The sequence below is a fragment of the Thamnophis sirtalis genome, unplaced genomic scaffold, assembly GCF_051295495.1.
Source record: "Thamnophis sirtalis isolate CommonGarterSnake01/CBP01778 unplaced genomic scaffold, rThaSir2_p1.2 scaffold_15, whole genome shotgun sequence".
Lineage (NCBI taxonomy): Eukaryota > Metazoa > Chordata > Lepidosauria > Squamata > Natricidae > Thamnophis > Thamnophis sirtalis.
This window is the reverse complement of record NW_028261395.1, coordinates 46,074,852-46,093,935: the sequence shown is the minus strand read 5'-3', so window position 1 is coordinate 46,093,935 and position 19,084 is coordinate 46,074,852. Positions and strand designations below refer to the sequence as shown.

The 19,084-nt window shown below is 44.1% G+C and overlaps 1 protein-coding gene and 1 long non-coding RNA gene across 2 annotated transcripts in view; one reads left to right on the top strand and one right to left on the bottom strand.

The window, feature by feature from the left end:
• Positions 1-6,279, top strand: part of LOC148042610 (uncharacterized) — a 17,307-nt gene extending 11,028 nt beyond the window's left edge. The window contains exon 2 of the long non-coding RNA XR_015695102.1: positions 6,087-6,279. This is a non-coding gene — a long non-coding RNA (uncharacterized LOC148042610). The remainder of the gene's footprint in view (positions 1-6,086) is intronic.
• VPS13D (vacuolar protein sorting 13 homolog D) overlaps positions 1-19,084 on the bottom strand; it is a 123,686-nt gene that overhangs the window by 10,861 nt on the left and 93,741 nt on the right. The window contains 2 exon segments of the mRNA XM_087701822.1: positions 9,309-9,504; positions 10,710-10,842. Coding sequence (XP_087557948.1) covers positions 9,309-9,504; positions 10,710-10,842 — 329 coding nt within the window.

The following is a 19,084-nucleotide window of genomic DNA, read 5'->3' as shown; positions in this document are numbered from 1 at the left end:
GCCCGAGCTGCCCTACGCAGGTGCCACGGGAGGTGTGAGAGGCAGTGCGTGGCCTCGTGTCCATCAGAGGGATGTGCACAAGGGCCCACGGGGGGTGGGGAGGGGTCTTTGCAATGGGAAGAAGCAGGGAAAGGAGGTGTGTGTGTGTGGGGGGGTGACTTCGGGCCTGTCCTGCTCTTTATCTCTCTCGAGGTCTGATCCACCTTGGAGGGTTGTTGTGTTCCTCCAAAGGAAGGGGACGAGTTGGATGTGTTCGCCTCCGTGAGCCGTTTGTCAAAACAAATAGGGGGCGAGAGATAAATAAAATAATGAAATGAATAAAATGGAGGGAGGGAGGGAGAGAGGAAGGAAAAAAGGGAAGGAAGGAAGGAGAAAAAGGGAAGGAAAGAAAGGAAAGAAGGGAAGAAAAAAGGGAAGGAAGGAAGGAGAAAAAGGGAAGGAAAGAAAGGAAAGAAGGGAAGAAAAAAGGGAAGGAAGGAGAAAAAGGGAAGGAAGAGGGAAGGAGAAAAAGGGAAGGAAAGAAAGGAAGGAAGGAAAGAAAAAAGGGAAGGAAGGAAGGAGAAAAAGGGAGGGAAGAAAGGCATTCACTTCCATGGGCCGCTTGTGAAAACAAATAGGGGCGAGAGATAAATAAAATAATGAAATGAATAAAATGGAGGGAGAGAGGAAGGAAGGAGAAAAAGGGAAGGAAGGAAAAAGGGGGATGGAAGAATGGAAGGAAGAATAAAAGGGAAGGAAGGAAAGGAAGGAAGGGAGGAATAAAAGGAGGGAAGGATAAAAGGAGGGAAGGATGGAAGGAAGGAATGGGGGATTTTGCAATATCCTTCCCCTGCCACGCCCACCAGGCCACACCCACAGAACCGGTAGTAAAAAAAAAAAAGGAATTTCACCTCTGCCTCCCACCCCATAATCCTCCTTTTCTCTAAACCAGCCGTACCCGATTTCTGCAACCGTTCTTTATACGTCTTTAAATCCTCTGGGCTTTTAATCGTCTTAATTGCTGGTGATTAGAGGGTTGGACCCTCCAATGAACTGGGCGTGGCTGCTCTAGAGAAAAGAAGGATTTAAGGGGTGACATGATAGCAGCGTTCCAGGATTCCAGGGGCTGCCCCGAAGAAGAAGAAGAAGGGGGTCCCCCTGTTTTCCAAAGCACCAGAAGGCACGAGGAGGAGAAGCAACGGATGGAAACTAACCAAGGAGAGAAGCAACGTGGAACGAAGGAGGCACTTTCTAACAGTGAGGGCAATTAACCAGGGGAACAGCTTGCCACCAGAAGTTCTGTAGGTGCTTCATCACTGGAGGTTTTTAAGACTGGACAGCCACTTGTCTGCAATGGTATACTGTCTCCTGCTTGAGCAGGGGGTTGGACTAGAAGACCTCCAAGGTCCCTTCCAGCTCTGTTCTCATTGATTGATTGATTGAAATGGCCCAGGGTCTCTTGCTTGAGCAGGGGGTCGGACTAGAAGACCTCCAAGGTCCCTTCCAGTTCTGTTCTGATTGATTGATTGATTGACATGGTCTAGGGTCTCCTGCTTGAGCAGGGGGTCGGACTAGAAGACCTCCAAGGTCCCTTCCATCTCTATTCTGATTGATTGATTGATTGATTGAAATGGTCTAGGGTCTCCTGCTTGAGCAGGGGGTTGGACTAGAAGACCTCCAAGGTTCCTCCCAGCTCTGTTCTCATTGATTGATTGATTGAAATGGTCTAGGGTCTCCTGTTTGAGCAGAGGTTGGACTAGAAGACCTCCAAGGTCCCTTCCAGTTCTGTTCTGATTGATTGATGGATTGAAATGGTCTAGGGTCTCCTGCTTGAGCAGGGGGATGGACTAGAAGACCTCCAAGGTCCCTTCCAGCTCCTTGTTAGCTTTATCTCTGCATACTTTTTTAAAAAGCCCCTTGTCTTCGGCTACCGAAATTGAGAGGGCCATACTCCCGGGTGTGATCTTCCCCCCCTCATCCCACCTTTCCCCTGGGTGGGGTGGCTCTTTGGCACCTGCAGGGGAGGGGTGGGTGGGTTTCGAGCCCAACCCCGCTAACCCGGTTTCCCAAGAGCCGTATCCTGGAAAGCCGCGGATCGGAGCCAGGTTGCGCTACAATGAGGGCTTCCTTGGCTGAACTCCACTTGAACCCAGAGGCGTATCGCTAACAATGATGCAGTCATTACCTGCTTAAGGGGAGGGAGGGGAGTCAGTGCGAGTTTGCCTCCCCCCCCTCGGCCCCTCCCCTCGGCCCCTCCCTCCTCCTCCTCCCCCATCTTTCATCCTTTGGCGCTCCTTGGTGTTTCCTTTCGCACACTTCCTCTTCGCCCACAAAAAGCCAAAACAGAAGGGAAAAAATAAATAAAATAAAGGTACACACACACACACACACACACACACACACGTAGGAAAACCACCTGACCGGGCGCTTAAATATTTTAAACTTATTTTTTTAAAGGAACTGCAGAAGCGAGGTTAAAATTAGGGGCAGGAAGGGTGGGTGGGGGTGGGTTCGTTTTTTTAAACAACCGCGGGGTTCGCTTAACGACAAGGGTGCCTTGTCGCAGCCTGCAAGGGATTGGCTTCACAAGGGGCCATCGCACAAGGACCGAGCTTGTGACCCGTCCTGGAGTTACGACCGTAATGAGCAGGCTCGGTTAGGGCCGTAATTCCGAGGACTCTGCGTCCAGGTCTGGTGCGCCCCCAGCCTGAATGATTGACAGGTTGAGGTTGAGTGGCGGCTGGGAAACCGTCAACTTTCCCCATCGGTTCTGGATCGGTTGATTTGTATAGCAACGCCCCCGTGTTTCCTCCACTTACGGACCTGAAGTTTTTTTCTGCTAAGCAAAACAGTGAATTGATTTTTGACCCGTTTTGCGACCTCTGTGAAACTAACCTGGGGGCTGCCCTGCGATAAATGGGTGCAGAAAGTTGGTTTGCAATTCTTTTTTTTGGGGGGGGGGGAGAGAAAGAATTGAAAAAGGAGAGAAAGAGAGAGAGAAATGAATGACAGAAGAGAGAAAGACAGAGAAAAAAGAGAAAGAGAGAGGAAGAGAGAGAGAGGAATGATAAAAGAGAAAGAGAGGAAGAGAGGGGAAAAGATGAATGACAGAAGACAGAAAAAAGAGAGAGAAATGAATGACAGAAGAAAGACAGAGAAAAAAGAGAGAGAGGAAGAGAGAGAGAGAAAGAAAGAGAGGAATGATAAAAGAGAAAGAGAGGGAAAGAGATGAATGAGAAGACAGAGAAAAAAGAAAAAGAGAGAGGAAGAGAGAGAGAAAGAAAGAGAGAGGAATGATAAATGAGAAAGAGAGGAAGAGAGGGAAAGAGAGATGAATGATAGAAGACAGAGAAAAAAGAGAAAGAGAGATAAATGATAGAAGAGAAAGAGAGAGAAATGAATGACAGAAGAAAGAAAGACAGAGAAAAAAGAGAAAGAGGGAGAGAGGAAGAGATATGAATGATAAAAGAGAAAGAGAAGGGAGGGATGAATAATAGAAGACAGGAAAAAGAGAGAGAGATGAATGATAGAAGAAAAGAGAGACAAATGAATGAGAAGAAAGAGAGAAAGACAGAGAAAAAAGAGAAAGAGGGAGAGGAAGAGAGAATAATATGAAAAAAGAGAAAGAGAGGGAAGAGAGATGAATAACAGAAGAAAGAAAGACAGGAAAAAGAGAAAGAGAGAGATGAATGATAGAAGAAAGACAGAAAAAGAGAAAGAGAGAGGAAGAGAGATGTATGATAGAAGAAAGATAGAGAAAAAAGAGAAAGGGAAGGAGAGGAAGAGAGACAGAAAAGAGTGAAAAAGAGAGAAAGAAAGAGAGAGAGAAAGAGAGAGAGAGAAAGAGAGAGAGAAAAAAGAGGAAGGGGAGAAAAAAGAGAGGGAGATAGAAATAGAGGAAGAGAGACAGAAAAGAGAGAGAGAGGAAGAGGGAGAAAAAAGAGAAAGAGAGAGAGAGAGAGAGATGGGAAATAAGCTGTAATTACCTCTGAGCAAATTTATTTCCCAGGCATAATGTCTGCACATTGAACCCCACAACCCGAGGAGGAGGAGGAGGAGGAGGAGGCTGCTGACTCAGCCGGCTAAATTTGGCTTTTAATCCAGGTTGTAATTGGAGCAGGGCAATCTTGGCTTAGGGGAAAGAGGCTATTTTACTGAACTCTGACGGGAGGGGGGGGTTAAGAAGGGAGGGTCTTGTGTCTACTTGGGTCACCCCCCCCACCCCCAGATTATCCCGAGGAAGTAGCATTTCCCATCGCACCAGGGGTTTGTTTCTGCAACTCCTGGTGGCAAGAAGAAGGGAGAAAATTAGAAAATGGCTTTTTCCTTTGGACAAAGATTTTGGAGGAACACAGAACCTCCCAGTTAGATGCAGCCACTAGGATCAATACAGGGGTCCCAATGTAATCAATCCCCCCACTCTCGGATATCACTCTCTGGGCCAGAATTCCTCAGGTTTGGCTGCTTTTCAATCAGAATAGAACTGGAAGGGACCTTGGAGGTCTTCTAGTCCAACCCCCTGCTCAAGCAGGAGACCCTAGATCATTTCAATCTATGCATCTATCTATCTATCTATCTATCTATCTATCTATCTATCTATCTATCTATCTATCTATCTATCTATCTATCTATCAGAATGGAGCTGGAAGGGACCTTGGAGGTCTTCTAGTCCACCCCCCTGCTCAAGCAGGAGATCCAAGACCATATCTATCTATCTATCTATCTATCTATCTATCTATCTATCTATCTATCTATCTATCTATCTATCTATCTATCTATCTAATCTATCTATCAGAATGGAGCTGGAAGGGACCTTGGAGGTCTTCTAGTCCACCCCCCTGCTCAAGCAGGAGATCCAAGACCATATCTATCTATCTATCTATCTATCTATCTATCTATCTATCTATCTATCTATCTATCTATCTATCTATCTATCTATCTCTCTATCTATCTCTCTACCTACCTACCTACCTACCTACCTACCTACCTACCTACCTACCTATATTATCTATCTATATGTATCTCTCTCTCTCCTCTCTCTCTTATCCCTCCCTCTATCTCTATTATCTATCTATATGTATATCTCTGTGTGTGTCTGTCTCTCTGTCTATCTATCTATCTATCTATCTATCTATCTATCTATCTATCTATCTATCATCTATCTATCTATCTATCTATCTATCTATCTATCTAACTATCTATCATCTATCTATCTATCTATCTATCTATCTATCTATCTATCTATCTATCTATCTATCTATCTATCATCTATCATCAGAATTGAGCTGGAAGGGACCTTGGAGGTCTTCTAGTCCAACCCCCTGCTCAAGTAGGAGATCCAAGACCATTTCAATCAATCAATCAATCAATCAATCAATCAATCAGAATAGAGTGGGGAGGGACCTTGGAGGTCTTCTAGTCCAACTCCTACTTGACCAAGGGGCTGGACTAGATGACCTCCCAGGTCCCTTCCAGCTCTAGTCTGATTACCCTTCCTATCGCCAACAAGCCTCACTTTGCGTCCTGCACTTTGAGCCTCCTGGCTAAATGCGGCATGGCCGTGGGCTAAATAAAATAATAAAAAAAATAAAATTGCAGTGCAAACATCGGGATCTCGGGACGAGAGGAAAGATATCGCGGAGAAAAAAAAACACCGTTTGAAAGCTTAATGGTTTCATTGATGTTCCCCCATTTCAGATTTCCACGTCACGAGGTCGTCCCAAAAACCACAGGAGTGTCAATAAAACTTTCTGAACCCAGGAGGCTGAAGTTGAGTCACAAGTATTCAAAGGGAGGGAGGAGGAGAAAGAAAGAAAGAAAGAAAGAAAGAAAGAGAGAGAGAGAGAGAGAGAGAGAGAGAGAGAGAGAGACAGACAGACAGACAGACAGAGACAGAGAGAGAAAGTTTTCTTTCATTCTTTTTAAGAGCCTTACATAAGTGACACCAGAATGAGAAATGGATTATTTTTGGGCTCAGGAGGAAGGGTGTATTTAGAGTTCAGCCAACAGAAGAGGAAGAAAAACATTTGCAGTACATTCTCTCTCTCTCTCTCTTTCTCTCTCTCTCTTTCTTTTCTCTCTCTTTTTGGCTCGGTTTTGGAAGAAAGGAGGCAGGAGGGTGGAAGCGTCAAGCTGCAGGGAAACTCAGGGCACCTTTCGACTGCTGCGTTCAGAGTTGGAGAGAGGTCATCTAGACCAACCCGCTGCCCAAGCTGGGGACTGACCCTATCACCCTTATTCCGGACCAACGGCTGCCTTCTTGTAAAACCTCCATTTTTAATCTGAATAATATCTCCCATTGTATCATTCTTGTTTTAACCCTTCCTTTCGGAGAGGGCGTGTGGGTGCGCTCGCAAAATGGCGGCGGGGCGAGCACAGCCACGGCGTTTATTTCTCAGCGGAGTTAACAGAACAACAGGGACTTTGGAGGTCTTCTAGTCTGACCTACTGCTCAGGCAGAAAACCCCATACCATTTTAGACAAATAGCTGGCCCAGCCTTTTCTTAAAAGCCTCCAGGGATGGGAGCACCCACAACTTCTAGTGGCAAGGAGTTCCATTGATTAACCGTTGTCATTGTCAGGAAATTCCTCCTTAATTCCCAGGTTGCTCCTCTCCTTGATTAGTTTCCATCCGTTGTTTCTTGTTCGGCCTTCTGGTGCTTTGGAGAATAATTTGACCCTTCCCCCCTTCTCTGGGGCAGCCCCTCAAATATTGGAAGTTGCTATCGCGTCGCCCCTCTAGTCCTTATTTTCATTAACGTTCCTCTGGGCAGGAATCTCTATGATCTCTGGGCTGGCTGGCTGGGGAATTCTGGGAATTGAAGTCCACCTTATCTTTGAGTTGCTCTGATTGACAAACACTTTCAGATGCCTGCTGTCCAAAGAAGGCTAGATAGATAGAAGGATGGATGGATATAGAGAGACATAGAATATAGATAGATGGATGATAGGTTGATAGATGATAGATAGATAGATAGAAGATATAGAATACAGATATAGATAGATGGATAGGTTGATAGATAGATAGAAGATATGGAATACAGATATAGATAGATAATAGATAGACATGTAAGATAGATTGATAGATGATTGATATATAGATAGAAGATACAGAATACAGATATAGATAGGTAGATGGATGATAGGTTGATAGATGATTGATATAGATAGATAGATAGATAGATAGATAGATAGATAGATAGATAGATATGGAATACAGATATAGATGGATAATAGATAGACATATAAGATAGATTGATAGATGAATGATATATAAATATACATAATCACGCAATCACTCAGCAATCACACACTCACCACCCTCCACCCTCACACTCACTTACTCATCATCACTCAATCACTCATCAATCTCACTCACTCACTCCTGCACACCACTCACACACCTCACTTCAATCACTCATCAATCACACACTCACTCCTCACCCTCCACCCTCACACTCACTTACTCATTCATCACTTAAGCACTCATCAATCACACTCACTCACTCCCTCCTTCACATTCCACCGCCACTCATTCACCACTCACTCCCACTCAATCACTCATCAATCACACACCCACACCCTCCACCCTCACACTCACTTACTTGATAGATGATTGATATATAGATAGAAGGTACAGAATACAGATATAGATAGGTAGATGGATGATAGCTTGATAGATGATTTAGATAGATAGATAGAAGATATGGAATACAGATATAGATGGATAATAGATATATAAGATGGATTGATAGATGATTGATATATAGATAGAAGATACAGAATACAGATATAGATAGGTAGATGGATGATAGGTTGATAGATGATTGATATAGATAGATAGATAGATAGATAGATAGATAGATAGATAGATAGATAGATAGATATGGAATACAGATATAGATGGATAATAGATAGACATAGATTGATAGATGATTGATATATAAATATACAGAATACAGATATCGATAGGTAGATGGATGATAGATTGATAGATGATTGATATAGATAGATAGAAGATATGGAATACAGATATAGATAGATAATATATATATATATATATATATATATATATATATATATATATATATATATATATATATATATATATATATATATATATATATATATATATATATATGATAGATTGATAGATGATTGATATATAGATAGAAGATACAGAATACATAGATAGGTAGATGGATGATAGGTTGATAGGTGATTGAAATAGATAGATAGAATACAGACATAGATGGATAATAGATATATAAGATAGATTGATAGATGATTGATATATAGATAGAAGGTACAGAATACAGATATAGATAGGTAGATGGATGATAGCTTGATAGATGATTTAGATAGATAGATAGAAGATATGGAATACAGATATAGATGGATAATAGATATATAAGATGGATTGATAGATGATTGATATATAGATAGAAGATACAGAATACAGATATAGATAGGTAGATAGATGATAGCCAGAGATGATATAAATATAGATGATAGATAGATGACTGATATATAGATACATAGTATATGTAATACAGGTATAGATGGATAGATGATTGACAAACACTGTCGCAGAGTGCTCAGCAAGAACTGGGGGATTCTGGGAGCTGAAGTCCACCCATCTTAAAGTGGGTAAGATGGAGGTATTCTGCTCTATAGAGACACATCTGGCTGGCTAGGCGTGGGAATTCTTGCGCAGACCTGATTTCGGGGGAATTTTCCAAGCCAAGTCCCTTTCCAACCACACCTTTTCTCTGGAAGCAAAACCAGCATTCTAGCCAGGATTATATATCTCTGCTTCTACCCCATCTCTATTATTTATACTATGCTGTTATGCTATATTATGTTAGATTATGCTATGTTATTTTTATAAACAACTCAAAGGGGTGAAGGTATCTTAAGACTGGTACCCATCAGCTTACAATCACAATCAAGGCCAACATTTCTGTCGTTAAGCGAGACATTTGTTAATGCGCTCCATTTTACCACCCTTTCTCGCCCCGGTGGTTTAAGTGAATCGCCGCGGTCGTTAAATTAGCAACCCGGCTGTTAAGCGAATCTGGTGTCCCCCGTCGGCTTGGCTTGTCAGACGGCCGCAAAAAGGGGGAATCGCATGAACCCTGCGACCCGACGTGAATGTGAGTCGGTGGCCAAGCGTTCGAATTTGGGGGATGCTGCAACGGTCGTTAAGTGTGAAAAAACTGGTTTCCCCCCCCGATGCCGTTGTAACTTCAAACGGTCGCTAAGCGAGTCAAGAACTACCTGCATGATGATGTCGGACGGAAGGCGCCTCCTCAACCCGCTTCACTCACCTGGGGCCGGTCAGCGTGGCTGTCTCTCGGACGGCTTGGGCGGTCTCTGAGGCAAAGTCCAGGGCTCCGGCCACCGGCTTCGTTAACGTCCCGACTAGCCCTTTCCCAAGACCGGATATGAAGCCGCTCACTCCCCCTTCGGTCTTCACCCCTTCGACCGTCGAGGTGATCACACTGGTTAACCCCCCAATGATGCCTGTTGGGGGAGGGGGAAAAAGCAAGACAAATGTTTACTACGGGCTTGAACGAGGTCTAAAGTTTTGGGTGCAAAATGGGGCAAAAGGCAGCGGCCCCCATAGGCATGCGTAGGGCCTCTCCTGTGGAAGAGAATAGAATAATATAGAATATAAAGAATAGAATAATATACAATATAGAAAATAGAACAGAATATAGAGAATAGAACAGAATATAGAGAATAGAACAGAATAATATAGAATAGAATAATAGAGAATATAGAGAAAGAACAGAATAATATGGAATAGAATAATATAGAATATAGAGAATAGAATAATATACAATATAGAGAATAGAACAGAATATAAAGAAGAGAACAGAATAATATAGAATATAAAGAATAGAATAATATAGAATATAGAGAATAGAATAATATAGAATATAAAGAATAGAATAATATAGAATATAGAGAATGGAACAGAATATAGAGAATAGAACAGAATATAGAGAATAGAACAGAATAATATAGAATAGAATAATATAGAATATAGAGAAAGAACAGAATAATATGGAATAGAATAATATAGAATATAGAGAATAGAATAATATAGAATAGAGAGAATAGAACAGAATATAGAGAATAGAACAGAATAATATAGAATATAGAGAATAGAATAATAAGAATATAGAGAATAGAATAGAATATAGAGAATAGAATAGAATATAGAGAATAGAACAGAATAATATAGAATAGAATAATATAGAATATAGAGAAAGAACAGAATAATAGAGAATAGAATAATAGGGAATATAGAGAAAGAACAGAATAATATGGAATAGAATAATATAGAATATAGAGAATAGAATAATATAGAATATAGAGAAAGAACAGAATAATAGAGAATAGAATAATAGGGAATATAGAGAAAGAACAGAATAATATGGAATAGAATAATATAGAATATAGAGAATAGAATAATATAGAATATAGAGAATAGAACAGAATATAGAGAATAGAACAGAATAATATAGAATATAGAGAATAGAATAATAAGAAGAGAATAGAATATAGAGAATAATATAGAATTTAGAGAATAGAACAGAATAATAGAGAATAGAATAATATAGAATATAGAGAATATAATAGCATAGAATAAAGAGACTAGAATAGAATATAGAGAATAGAACAGAATAACATAGAATATAGAGAATAGAATAAGGGGTTACCATGAGCCAGGCCCTGGATGCCGGCCACGAGATGTTCACCGCTGGTTGCCGCGTGGTATCGGATGTATTCCCGCTCCGTCTGATGCCGGTTATCCATGGTCTTTCCCAGACCGTCAGACAAAGTTCCAGTGAACTGTCATGAAGATTGGGAAAAAAAGAAAGAGATAATAATTGTCCAGAACGTAACTACCCTACATATAGCTGTATCTAATAAGCTACATCTTAAATATAGCTACTCCTCTTTGTTGTCACCTTTCTGATGCCTGCTCTCCAAGAAGATGTATATGTATATGTATATGTATATGTATATATGTATGTATGTCGTATTTGTGTTGATAAATAAATAAAGAAAGGAAGGAAGCAGAAGGCTTCCTCCCATATTTGGGCATACCAGGGGTTGTGACACTAAATACATACATACATATACATATACACACACATATACACACACATATACACACACATGCGCGCGCGCGCACACACACACACACACACACACACACACACACACACACACACACACACATATATATATATATATATATATATATAGGGTGGATTATAGATGGACGGATGGATGGATAGGTAGATAGATGACTGATATACAGATAGATAGATGTAGAATACAGATAGATAATGATAGACAGACCGACAGATATATAAGATAGATTGATAGATATAAACAGAGACGATATATAGAAGATAGATATAGATAGATGATTGATAGATACAAGATATAGAATACAGATAGATAGATATACAGTAGAAGAGATAGATAGATAGATAGATAGATAGATAGATAGATAGATAGATAGATAGATAGATAGATAGATACACATATATATGCATATTTTTTTCAGTGCTGTTGTACCTTCAAATGGACACTAAATGAACGGTCGTAAAACAAGGACTTCCTGTAATCCATTTGAAGCTTGACAACCTACAGATCTTTTCCCAACGGATCTGAGCATCTTCCCTCTTCCTGGATATATATATATGTAACCATAATCTCTGCTCACTCAAGATTACTCTCTTTTTTTGCCCCCAACAGCTCTGGGGAATCTACTGGCTTCCCGGGAGTGGATTAGCGAGAGAAGGGCCCAGAACTCGGTTTGAAACCGGCCAAAATGGAAACAAAAACACACAGGGGCCGGCTGGCGGCCAAAGGAAGGATCGCGGAGCAGTTCCCCTTTGTGGGAGTGCCAAAATTTGGCACTTCGCTGGTGGCAGGAGGCCTGACGCCTTGGCTGTGAAGGCGATTAGCTTTGGGCAACGGGTTAGCGAACGAAGGGTTCCTAGCCACGATTCAGGGTTAGCCGCGATTCAGGTCCGCTGTTTGAAGCTCCCTCAAGCCTCAACTTAAGAGGACAATTCACCCAGAGCCTTCCAGCCGTGCTGAATCTTTTTTTTTTTAATTTTTAAAAATATGATGATGATGATGGTGATGATGATGATGATGATGATAATCTTTGGTGAGATTCACAGCCTTTGGGGCTGGTTGGTAGCTCAACCGCTCGAGTCCTAACCAAGGACCTAGGAACGGTTAAGGTAACGTCGGAGGATATAAGCTGTTTATTATTATTATTATATACTTTATTCATCAAACATGAAACTCAGCCAACCGAACATTCAAAAATGCATTACAAATTACCAGTGACTGGTGCTAACTAGGTAACAGCATCAGGAGGAGGGGGAGGACTGTGGGGTCCTTGCTGCTCATTGAGCTGGTTGCTTTTCCCACAGGCGTCCCCATCACCCAAACTAGGGAAGACCATCCCGGGATACTCCCAAGCACGCTAAACGCACTGCCGTAATCCGAGGATCAACGGGTCTCCACGGAGTCCCAATGAAACGGGGCGGGGAGAGAGAGAGAGAGAAAAGGGGGGGGGCTGGGCTCTTGCCGCCCCCCCTCCCCACTCTGCAGAAAGCTGACGGGAGGGAGCTGCCCCGGAGGAGGAGGAGGAGCTCCGGTGAAGCCGGCCGCCTGCGGGGCATCCGTGTTGTGTTACAGGCCTGGATGCGAGAGGAGACGCCCGGCTGTTTTCCACTGTGCGCGCGCGCACACACACACACACACACACACAAGCATGCACGCACAAGGCCGCCGAAAGTCCACGGAGTGAACTTGAAATGACCCCCAGCCGGAGAATCGGCTGGCGGGTTCAACGCTGGGGCAAGTTAGACTTTATTAAGCCATGGAGGATCATATTTTTTTTTCTTTTTAATTATTATTTTCTCTTTTATTTTTTTCTTGTTGTTTTCTTATTCTATTTTTTTTTTGGCATTCAGAAGTTTTATTTCTCTGAAAACACAAATATTTCAACATTCCTCAATCAATAAAACATCGAAGTACAATTTTTTTGTATGCCCCTCCCTCCCTCCACCCCCCCAACCCCCCTCCCCCCCCCAGGATCATATTTTTTTGGGGGGGGGAAGCGAAGCCAGGCGGGCGAGGACAGGGGGGTTCCCCGGGCCTGCCCCCTCTCCTAAAGAGCTTGCAAGAGAGAAACACTCCCCCCCTCCCTCCAGGACCAATGGCAATGCACCGGAACTTCCGTAACCCAGCATCGGGCTCCAACATGTCCCGTCCCAACTTCCAGAAGCCATCGTTAAGCCAGCTTTAAGCTCCCATTGGGAAGAGGGAGGCACGGTGGGCTGGTGGATTGCTAGCGAGGTGAAATGCCTAGAAAAGAGCATTGAAAGTAGGGGAGGGGGGGTCTCCAACCTTGGCCACTTTTAATGCCTGGAGAACTTCAACTCCCAGAATTCCCTGGCCAGCTTTGTGAATTCTGGGAGCTGAAGTCCACGGGGCTTAAAAGTGGCTGAGGTTGGAGACCCCGGCTTTAAAGGAGAGGATGTCCCAGCATCACCAAGGGTCTCCTCAAGACCCACAAGGTCTGGCTGATTGATTGAAATGGTCTAGGGCCTCCTGCTTGAGCAGGGGGCTGGACTAGAAGACCTCCAAGGTCCCTTCCAGCTCTAATCTGATTAATTGAAATGGCCTATGATCTCCTGCTTGAGCAGGGGGCTGGACTAGAAGTCCTCCAAGGTCCCTTCCAGCTCTATTCTGATTGATTGATTGATTGAAATGGCCTATGGTCTCATGCTTGAGCAGGGGGCTGGACTAGAAGACCTCCAAGGCCCCTTCCAGCTCTATTCTGATTGATTGATGGATTGAAATGGCCTATGGTCTCCTGCTTGAGAAGGGGGTTGGACTAGAAGACCTCCAAGGCCCCTTCCAGCTCTGTTCTGATTGATGGATTGAATTGGTCTAGCGACTGCGTTAGCACTCACTCTGCCTTTGTACTTGTGTGTGTGTGTGTGTGTGTGTGTGTGTGTGTTGTGGGTCCCTGCTGAAAAGGTTGCTTTGGGGAAGGGGGTCAGGAAGAGGTGCCAAAAGTTTTGCTGTCCTTCTGAAGGGCTTGTTTGTCGTAGGCGGCACAGAACATCCAGGCCAGAGGGTGTGTGTGTGTGTGTGTGTGTGTAATAAATGTTTTCCCTTCTGCCAAGGGTTCAAAGTCAGCCAGGATTTACAGCGGGGAGAAAAAAGAGAGGGAGGGCTTCGGGGGAGAAGCCAAACTAGGGCGACTCTTCACCTAGACACACACACACAACACACACACACACACACACACACACACGCAGCAGCAGCAGCAGCAGCAACAACAAGGTTACACAATCCACACCCGCCTCCTGGGTTGGGAGCTGTGGGTTGTTGATTGGAAGCCCAGCCCCCCCCCCCCCCCCCGGCCTCCAGAAGTTGGGAATGCTCCCACCATTGGATTGGAGAAGAAGCGTTTGTCTGGAAGGGTCCAGGGGTTCCTGCCTAGGCAGGGGGGCTGGACTAGAAGACCTCCCGGGGTCCCTTCCAACTCTTGTTATTCTCTTCTCTCTTGTTTTCTTCTCTTCTCTCTCGTCTCCTCTTGTCTTCTTTTCTCTTCTCTTCTGGTTTTCTCCTCTCTCCTCTCCTTCTCTTCTCTCTTGTCCTTTCTCTTCTCTCATCTTCTCTTTTCTCTTTTTCTCCTCTCTCGTCTCTTCTTTTCTCTCTTGCCTTTTCCCTTCTCTTGTCTTCTCGTCTTGTCTTCTCTTCACCTCTCTTGTCTTTTCTCCTCTTCTCTTCTCCTTTCTCTTCTCTCTTTTCTCATCTTCTGTCTTTTCTTCTTCTCTTGTCTCTTCTTTTCTCTCTCACCTTTTCTCTTCTCTTGTCTTCTCGTCTTCTCCTCTCTTGTCTTTTCTTCTCTTCTCTCTTGTCTTCTCTTCTTCTCTCTTGTCTCTTCTTTTCTTTTCCCTTCTCTTGTCTTCTCGTCTCGTCTTCTCCTCTTGTCTTTTCTCTTCTTCTCCTCTCTTGTCTTTTCTCTTCTCTCATCTTATCTCGTCTTCTCTTCTTCTCTCTTGTCTCTTCTTTTCTCTATTGCCTTTTCCCTTCTCTTGTCTTCTCGTCTTCTCCTTTCTTGTCTTTTCTTCTCTTCTCTCTTGTCTTCTCTTCTTTCTCTTCTCTTCTCTCTTCTCTCATCTTCTCTCTTCTTTTCTTTTCTTTTCTTTTCCCTTCTCTTGTCTTCTCGTTTCGTCTTCTCGTCTTTTCTCTTCTTTTCTCCCTTCTCTTCTCTCGTCTTCTCTTCTTCTCTCTCTTCTTTTCTCTATTGCCTTTTCCCTTCTCGTCTTCTTCTCTACTCTCTCGTCTTTTCTCTCATCTTCTGTTCTTTCTTCTCTCTTGTCTTTATTCTCATCTTCTCTTCTCTCTTCTTCTCTCTTCTCATCTTCTCTCGTCTTCTCTTCTTCTCTCTTGTCTCTTCTTTTCTCTATTGCCTTTTCCCTTCTCGTCTTCTCCTCTTCTCTCGTTTTTTCTCCTCTCGTCTTTTCTTCTCTCTTGTCTTCTCTTCTTTCTCTTCTCTCTTCTCTCATCTTCTCTCTTCTCTTCTTCTCTCTTGTCTCTTCTTTTCTTTTCCCTTCTCTTATCTTCTTGTCTCGTCTTCTCCTCGTCTTTTCTCTTCTTCTCTTCTCCCTTGTCTTCTCTCTTCTCATCTTCTCTTCTTCTCTCTTGTCTCTTCTTTTCTCTATTGCCTTTTCCCTTCTCGTCTTCTCCTCTTCTCTCTTGTCTTTTCTCTCATCTTCTGTTCTTTCTTCTCTCTTGTCTTTTCTCTCATCTTCTCTTCTCTCTTCTCTTTCTCTTCTCTCTTGTCTCCTCTCTCCTCCTCTCTTCTATTCGTATCCCTGTCCTGTCCTATCCTACCTCCTGCCAGCCACCAGGAGAAGGAAAACACACACCGGTGTGGCCGATACCACAAAGTAAAACGAAGGTGAGAACGTGACAGCGAGGGATGCACAGTGCGGAAATACAGGGGATCCTCGATATACGACCACAATCGAGCCCAGCTCTGATGGCTGTTCAGGGAGTTTTGCCCCATTCTAGCCCCGTTGATAAGTGAATCCCTGAAGGGGTTCAGCTAAAAACACAGTTGTTAAATGAATCTGGCCTCTCCCTTGACTGTCTCGCTCAGCAACAGACGTGTCTCGCTCAGCAACAAAAAATTTCGGACTCCCCCGCGGGCGTTAAGTGGGACTCTACCTGTTGGTAGAATATCCGGTGTGTGAAATTCTGCAAAATTCAGGGTTTTTCCCCTTCCTTCCTTCCTTCCTTCCTTCCTTCCTTCCTTCCTTCCTTCCTCCCTCCCTCCCTCCCTCCCGTGGGCCTTTCCGTCTGATGTGAATGGCGGTGAGTCCCTTGACCTTTTTCTACCCTTCAGATGGAAGTGCTGAGTTCCCGGTTGGCCTTCGCGCTTCCCTTCTTCTTCGCTCCCTTGCAACTGAAGGGGAGTGGGCTGCGGGGGTTGGTGGGTGGGTGGGTGGGGCGGGCGCTACAGCTGCAGCTGGCTCAGCAGAAAGCCAAAGCTCCCTAAGAGAACATTAAATGCCCCCCATGAAAGCCACGCTGGCTCTCTCTCTCTCTCTCTCTCGCTCGGGGTACTTCGTGGCCTCGTCCGCTGAGATTTTGTCAGTTCCAAAATCTTTAGCCTCCCCACCACCACCACTCGCCCTCCACCCTAGAGAGGTTTCCCTCCTTTCTCCTGCAGGCTCCCGTTCTCCGGCTGTCGTATGATATTTTATATTTTAATGTTATATATTGCATTGCATTAATTGCATCCCATCCTATCCCATTCCATTCCTATTTCTATTCCCTATTCTATTCCATTCCATTTATTTCCATCCCATTCCTATTTCTATTCCTAATTCTATTCTATCTCTATCCTATTCTATACTATATTATATTGCTATATTATATTATTATAAAACGAAAATGCTGCTTGGGGAGAGCAAATGTTTAACACTGCAAAGCCTGCCCACGCACAGACGGATGTGCATGATGAACAAGCTTGTCTTCCTTCCTTCCTTCCTTCCTTCCTTCCTTCCTTCCTTCCTTCCTTCCTTCCTTCCTTCCTTCCTTCCTTCCTTCCTTCTCTTTCGGTGGGCTTCTCTTTCCCCTTCTCTCTTCGTTCTGCTGTCTCTCTCTCTATTCCTTCTCCTTTCCCTTTCCACTTCCCTTCTCCCTTCCTTCTGTCCTTCCTCCCACTCTCTCTATCCTTTTCTTTCTTTCTCTTACTTTTTTTCCTTCCTTTTCTTCTCCTTCCTCCTTTCCCTCTTCTCCTTTTCCTTCTTTCCTTCTTCCTGATCTCTCTACCCTTCTTTCTCTCTCTCTTCCTTCCTTTTTTCTTTAGTTCTCTTCTTCCTTCCTTCTGTCTGCCCGTCCTTCCTTCCTTCCTTCCTTCCTTCCTTCCTTCCTTCCTTCCTTCCTTCCTTCCTTCCCTTTCGGTGGGCTTCTCTTTCCCCTTCTCTCTTCATTCTGCTGTCTCTCTCTCTCTTCCTTCTCCTTTCCCTTTCCACTTCCCTTCTCCCTTCCTTCTGTCCTTCCTCCCACTCTCTCTATCCTTTTCTTTCTTTCTCTTACTTTTTTCCCTTCCTTTTCTTCTCCTTCCGCCTGTCCTTCCTCCTTTCCCTCTTCTCCTTTTCCTTCTTTCCTTCTTCCTGATCTCTCTACCCCTTTCTTTCTCCCCTTCCTTTCTTTTCTTCCTTCCTTTTTTCTTTAGTTCTCTTCTTCCTTCCTTCTGTCTGCCTGTCCTTCCTTCCTTCCTTCCTTCCTTCCTTCCTTCCTTCCTTCCTTCCTTCCTTCCTTCCTTCCTTCCTTCCTCTTCCTTCCTCCCTCTCCTTTCCCTTTCCACTCCTCTTCCTTCTTTCCTTCCTCCTGCTCTCTCTATCCTTTTCTTTCTTTCTCTTTCTTTCCTTTCTCTCTCTCTTTTTTCCTCCCTCCCTTTCTCTTCTCCTTCCTTTCTCTGTCTTCCTCCCTCCCTCCCTCCACCACCCTTCCCTTCCCCTCCCTTCTGAGAAAGCCAGCAGCCTCCAGGGCAGAGGGAATGGAAACTCCCTCCCAGACCTATATTTAGGATCAAAGTCCTTTTCTAGCGCACACACACACACACACAACACACACACACACACACGGCGGCGGTGCAGGTCTCCGGGGATCAAACCGCAGTGAACTTTCTCTGTCCGGGTTCTCGATGCCAACTTCAATCCTGGTCTCCGGGCGTTTGAAAGAAGCCATTCCCCCCACTGGAGTCTTCCAACAGACATGGAAAAACCATTATGGGGAACATCGAGCGAAAAAGCAAAAAAAAAAACAAAAAAAAAACCCCTATATAATGGCAAAACCAGATGCGGCCCATAAAGAAGAATATTTTTAATATATATATATTTGGCAGGCAATTTTTTTTTAAAAGGGGGGGGAGTTATTAAAGTTCAAGGGAGCCCCAAAGGGCCCACCTGCTTTGAAGAAGCAGGTAACTGAGAAGGGGAAGGGTCTCCCCTGACGCCTACCTTGGATTGACGGCCCTCCCCACTGTCTGCCCCCCGCCCACCCCAGCACAAGACAGACGAGGATGAAAGGAAGTCTGGGATTCTTTTTTTCTTTTTTTTGAATGGAGCGGAAGGATCCGGGAAGCAGACAAGAGTCATTAATCATCCCTCCCTCGTCGACAGCATCCACACGGAGAAGCTGTAGCCGTGGTCAACCCGGTCAAGCTCAACTTCCGTGCGGGGAAGAAAGAGCAATATTTTAACAGAATGACGGGAGGGACCTTGGAGGTCTTCTAGTCCAACCCCCTGCTCAAAGCAGGAGACCTTAGATCAGTATATTCAATCAATCAATCCGAATAGAGGTGGAAGGGGCCTTGGAGGTCTTCCAGTCCAACCCTCTGCTCAAGGAAGAGAGCCTAGACCACTTCAGACAAACGGTTGTCCAGCCTCTTCTTAAAAACCTCCAGGGATGGAACCACACACAACTTCTGGAGGCAAGCTGTTCCTTCCTTCCTTCCTTCCTTCCT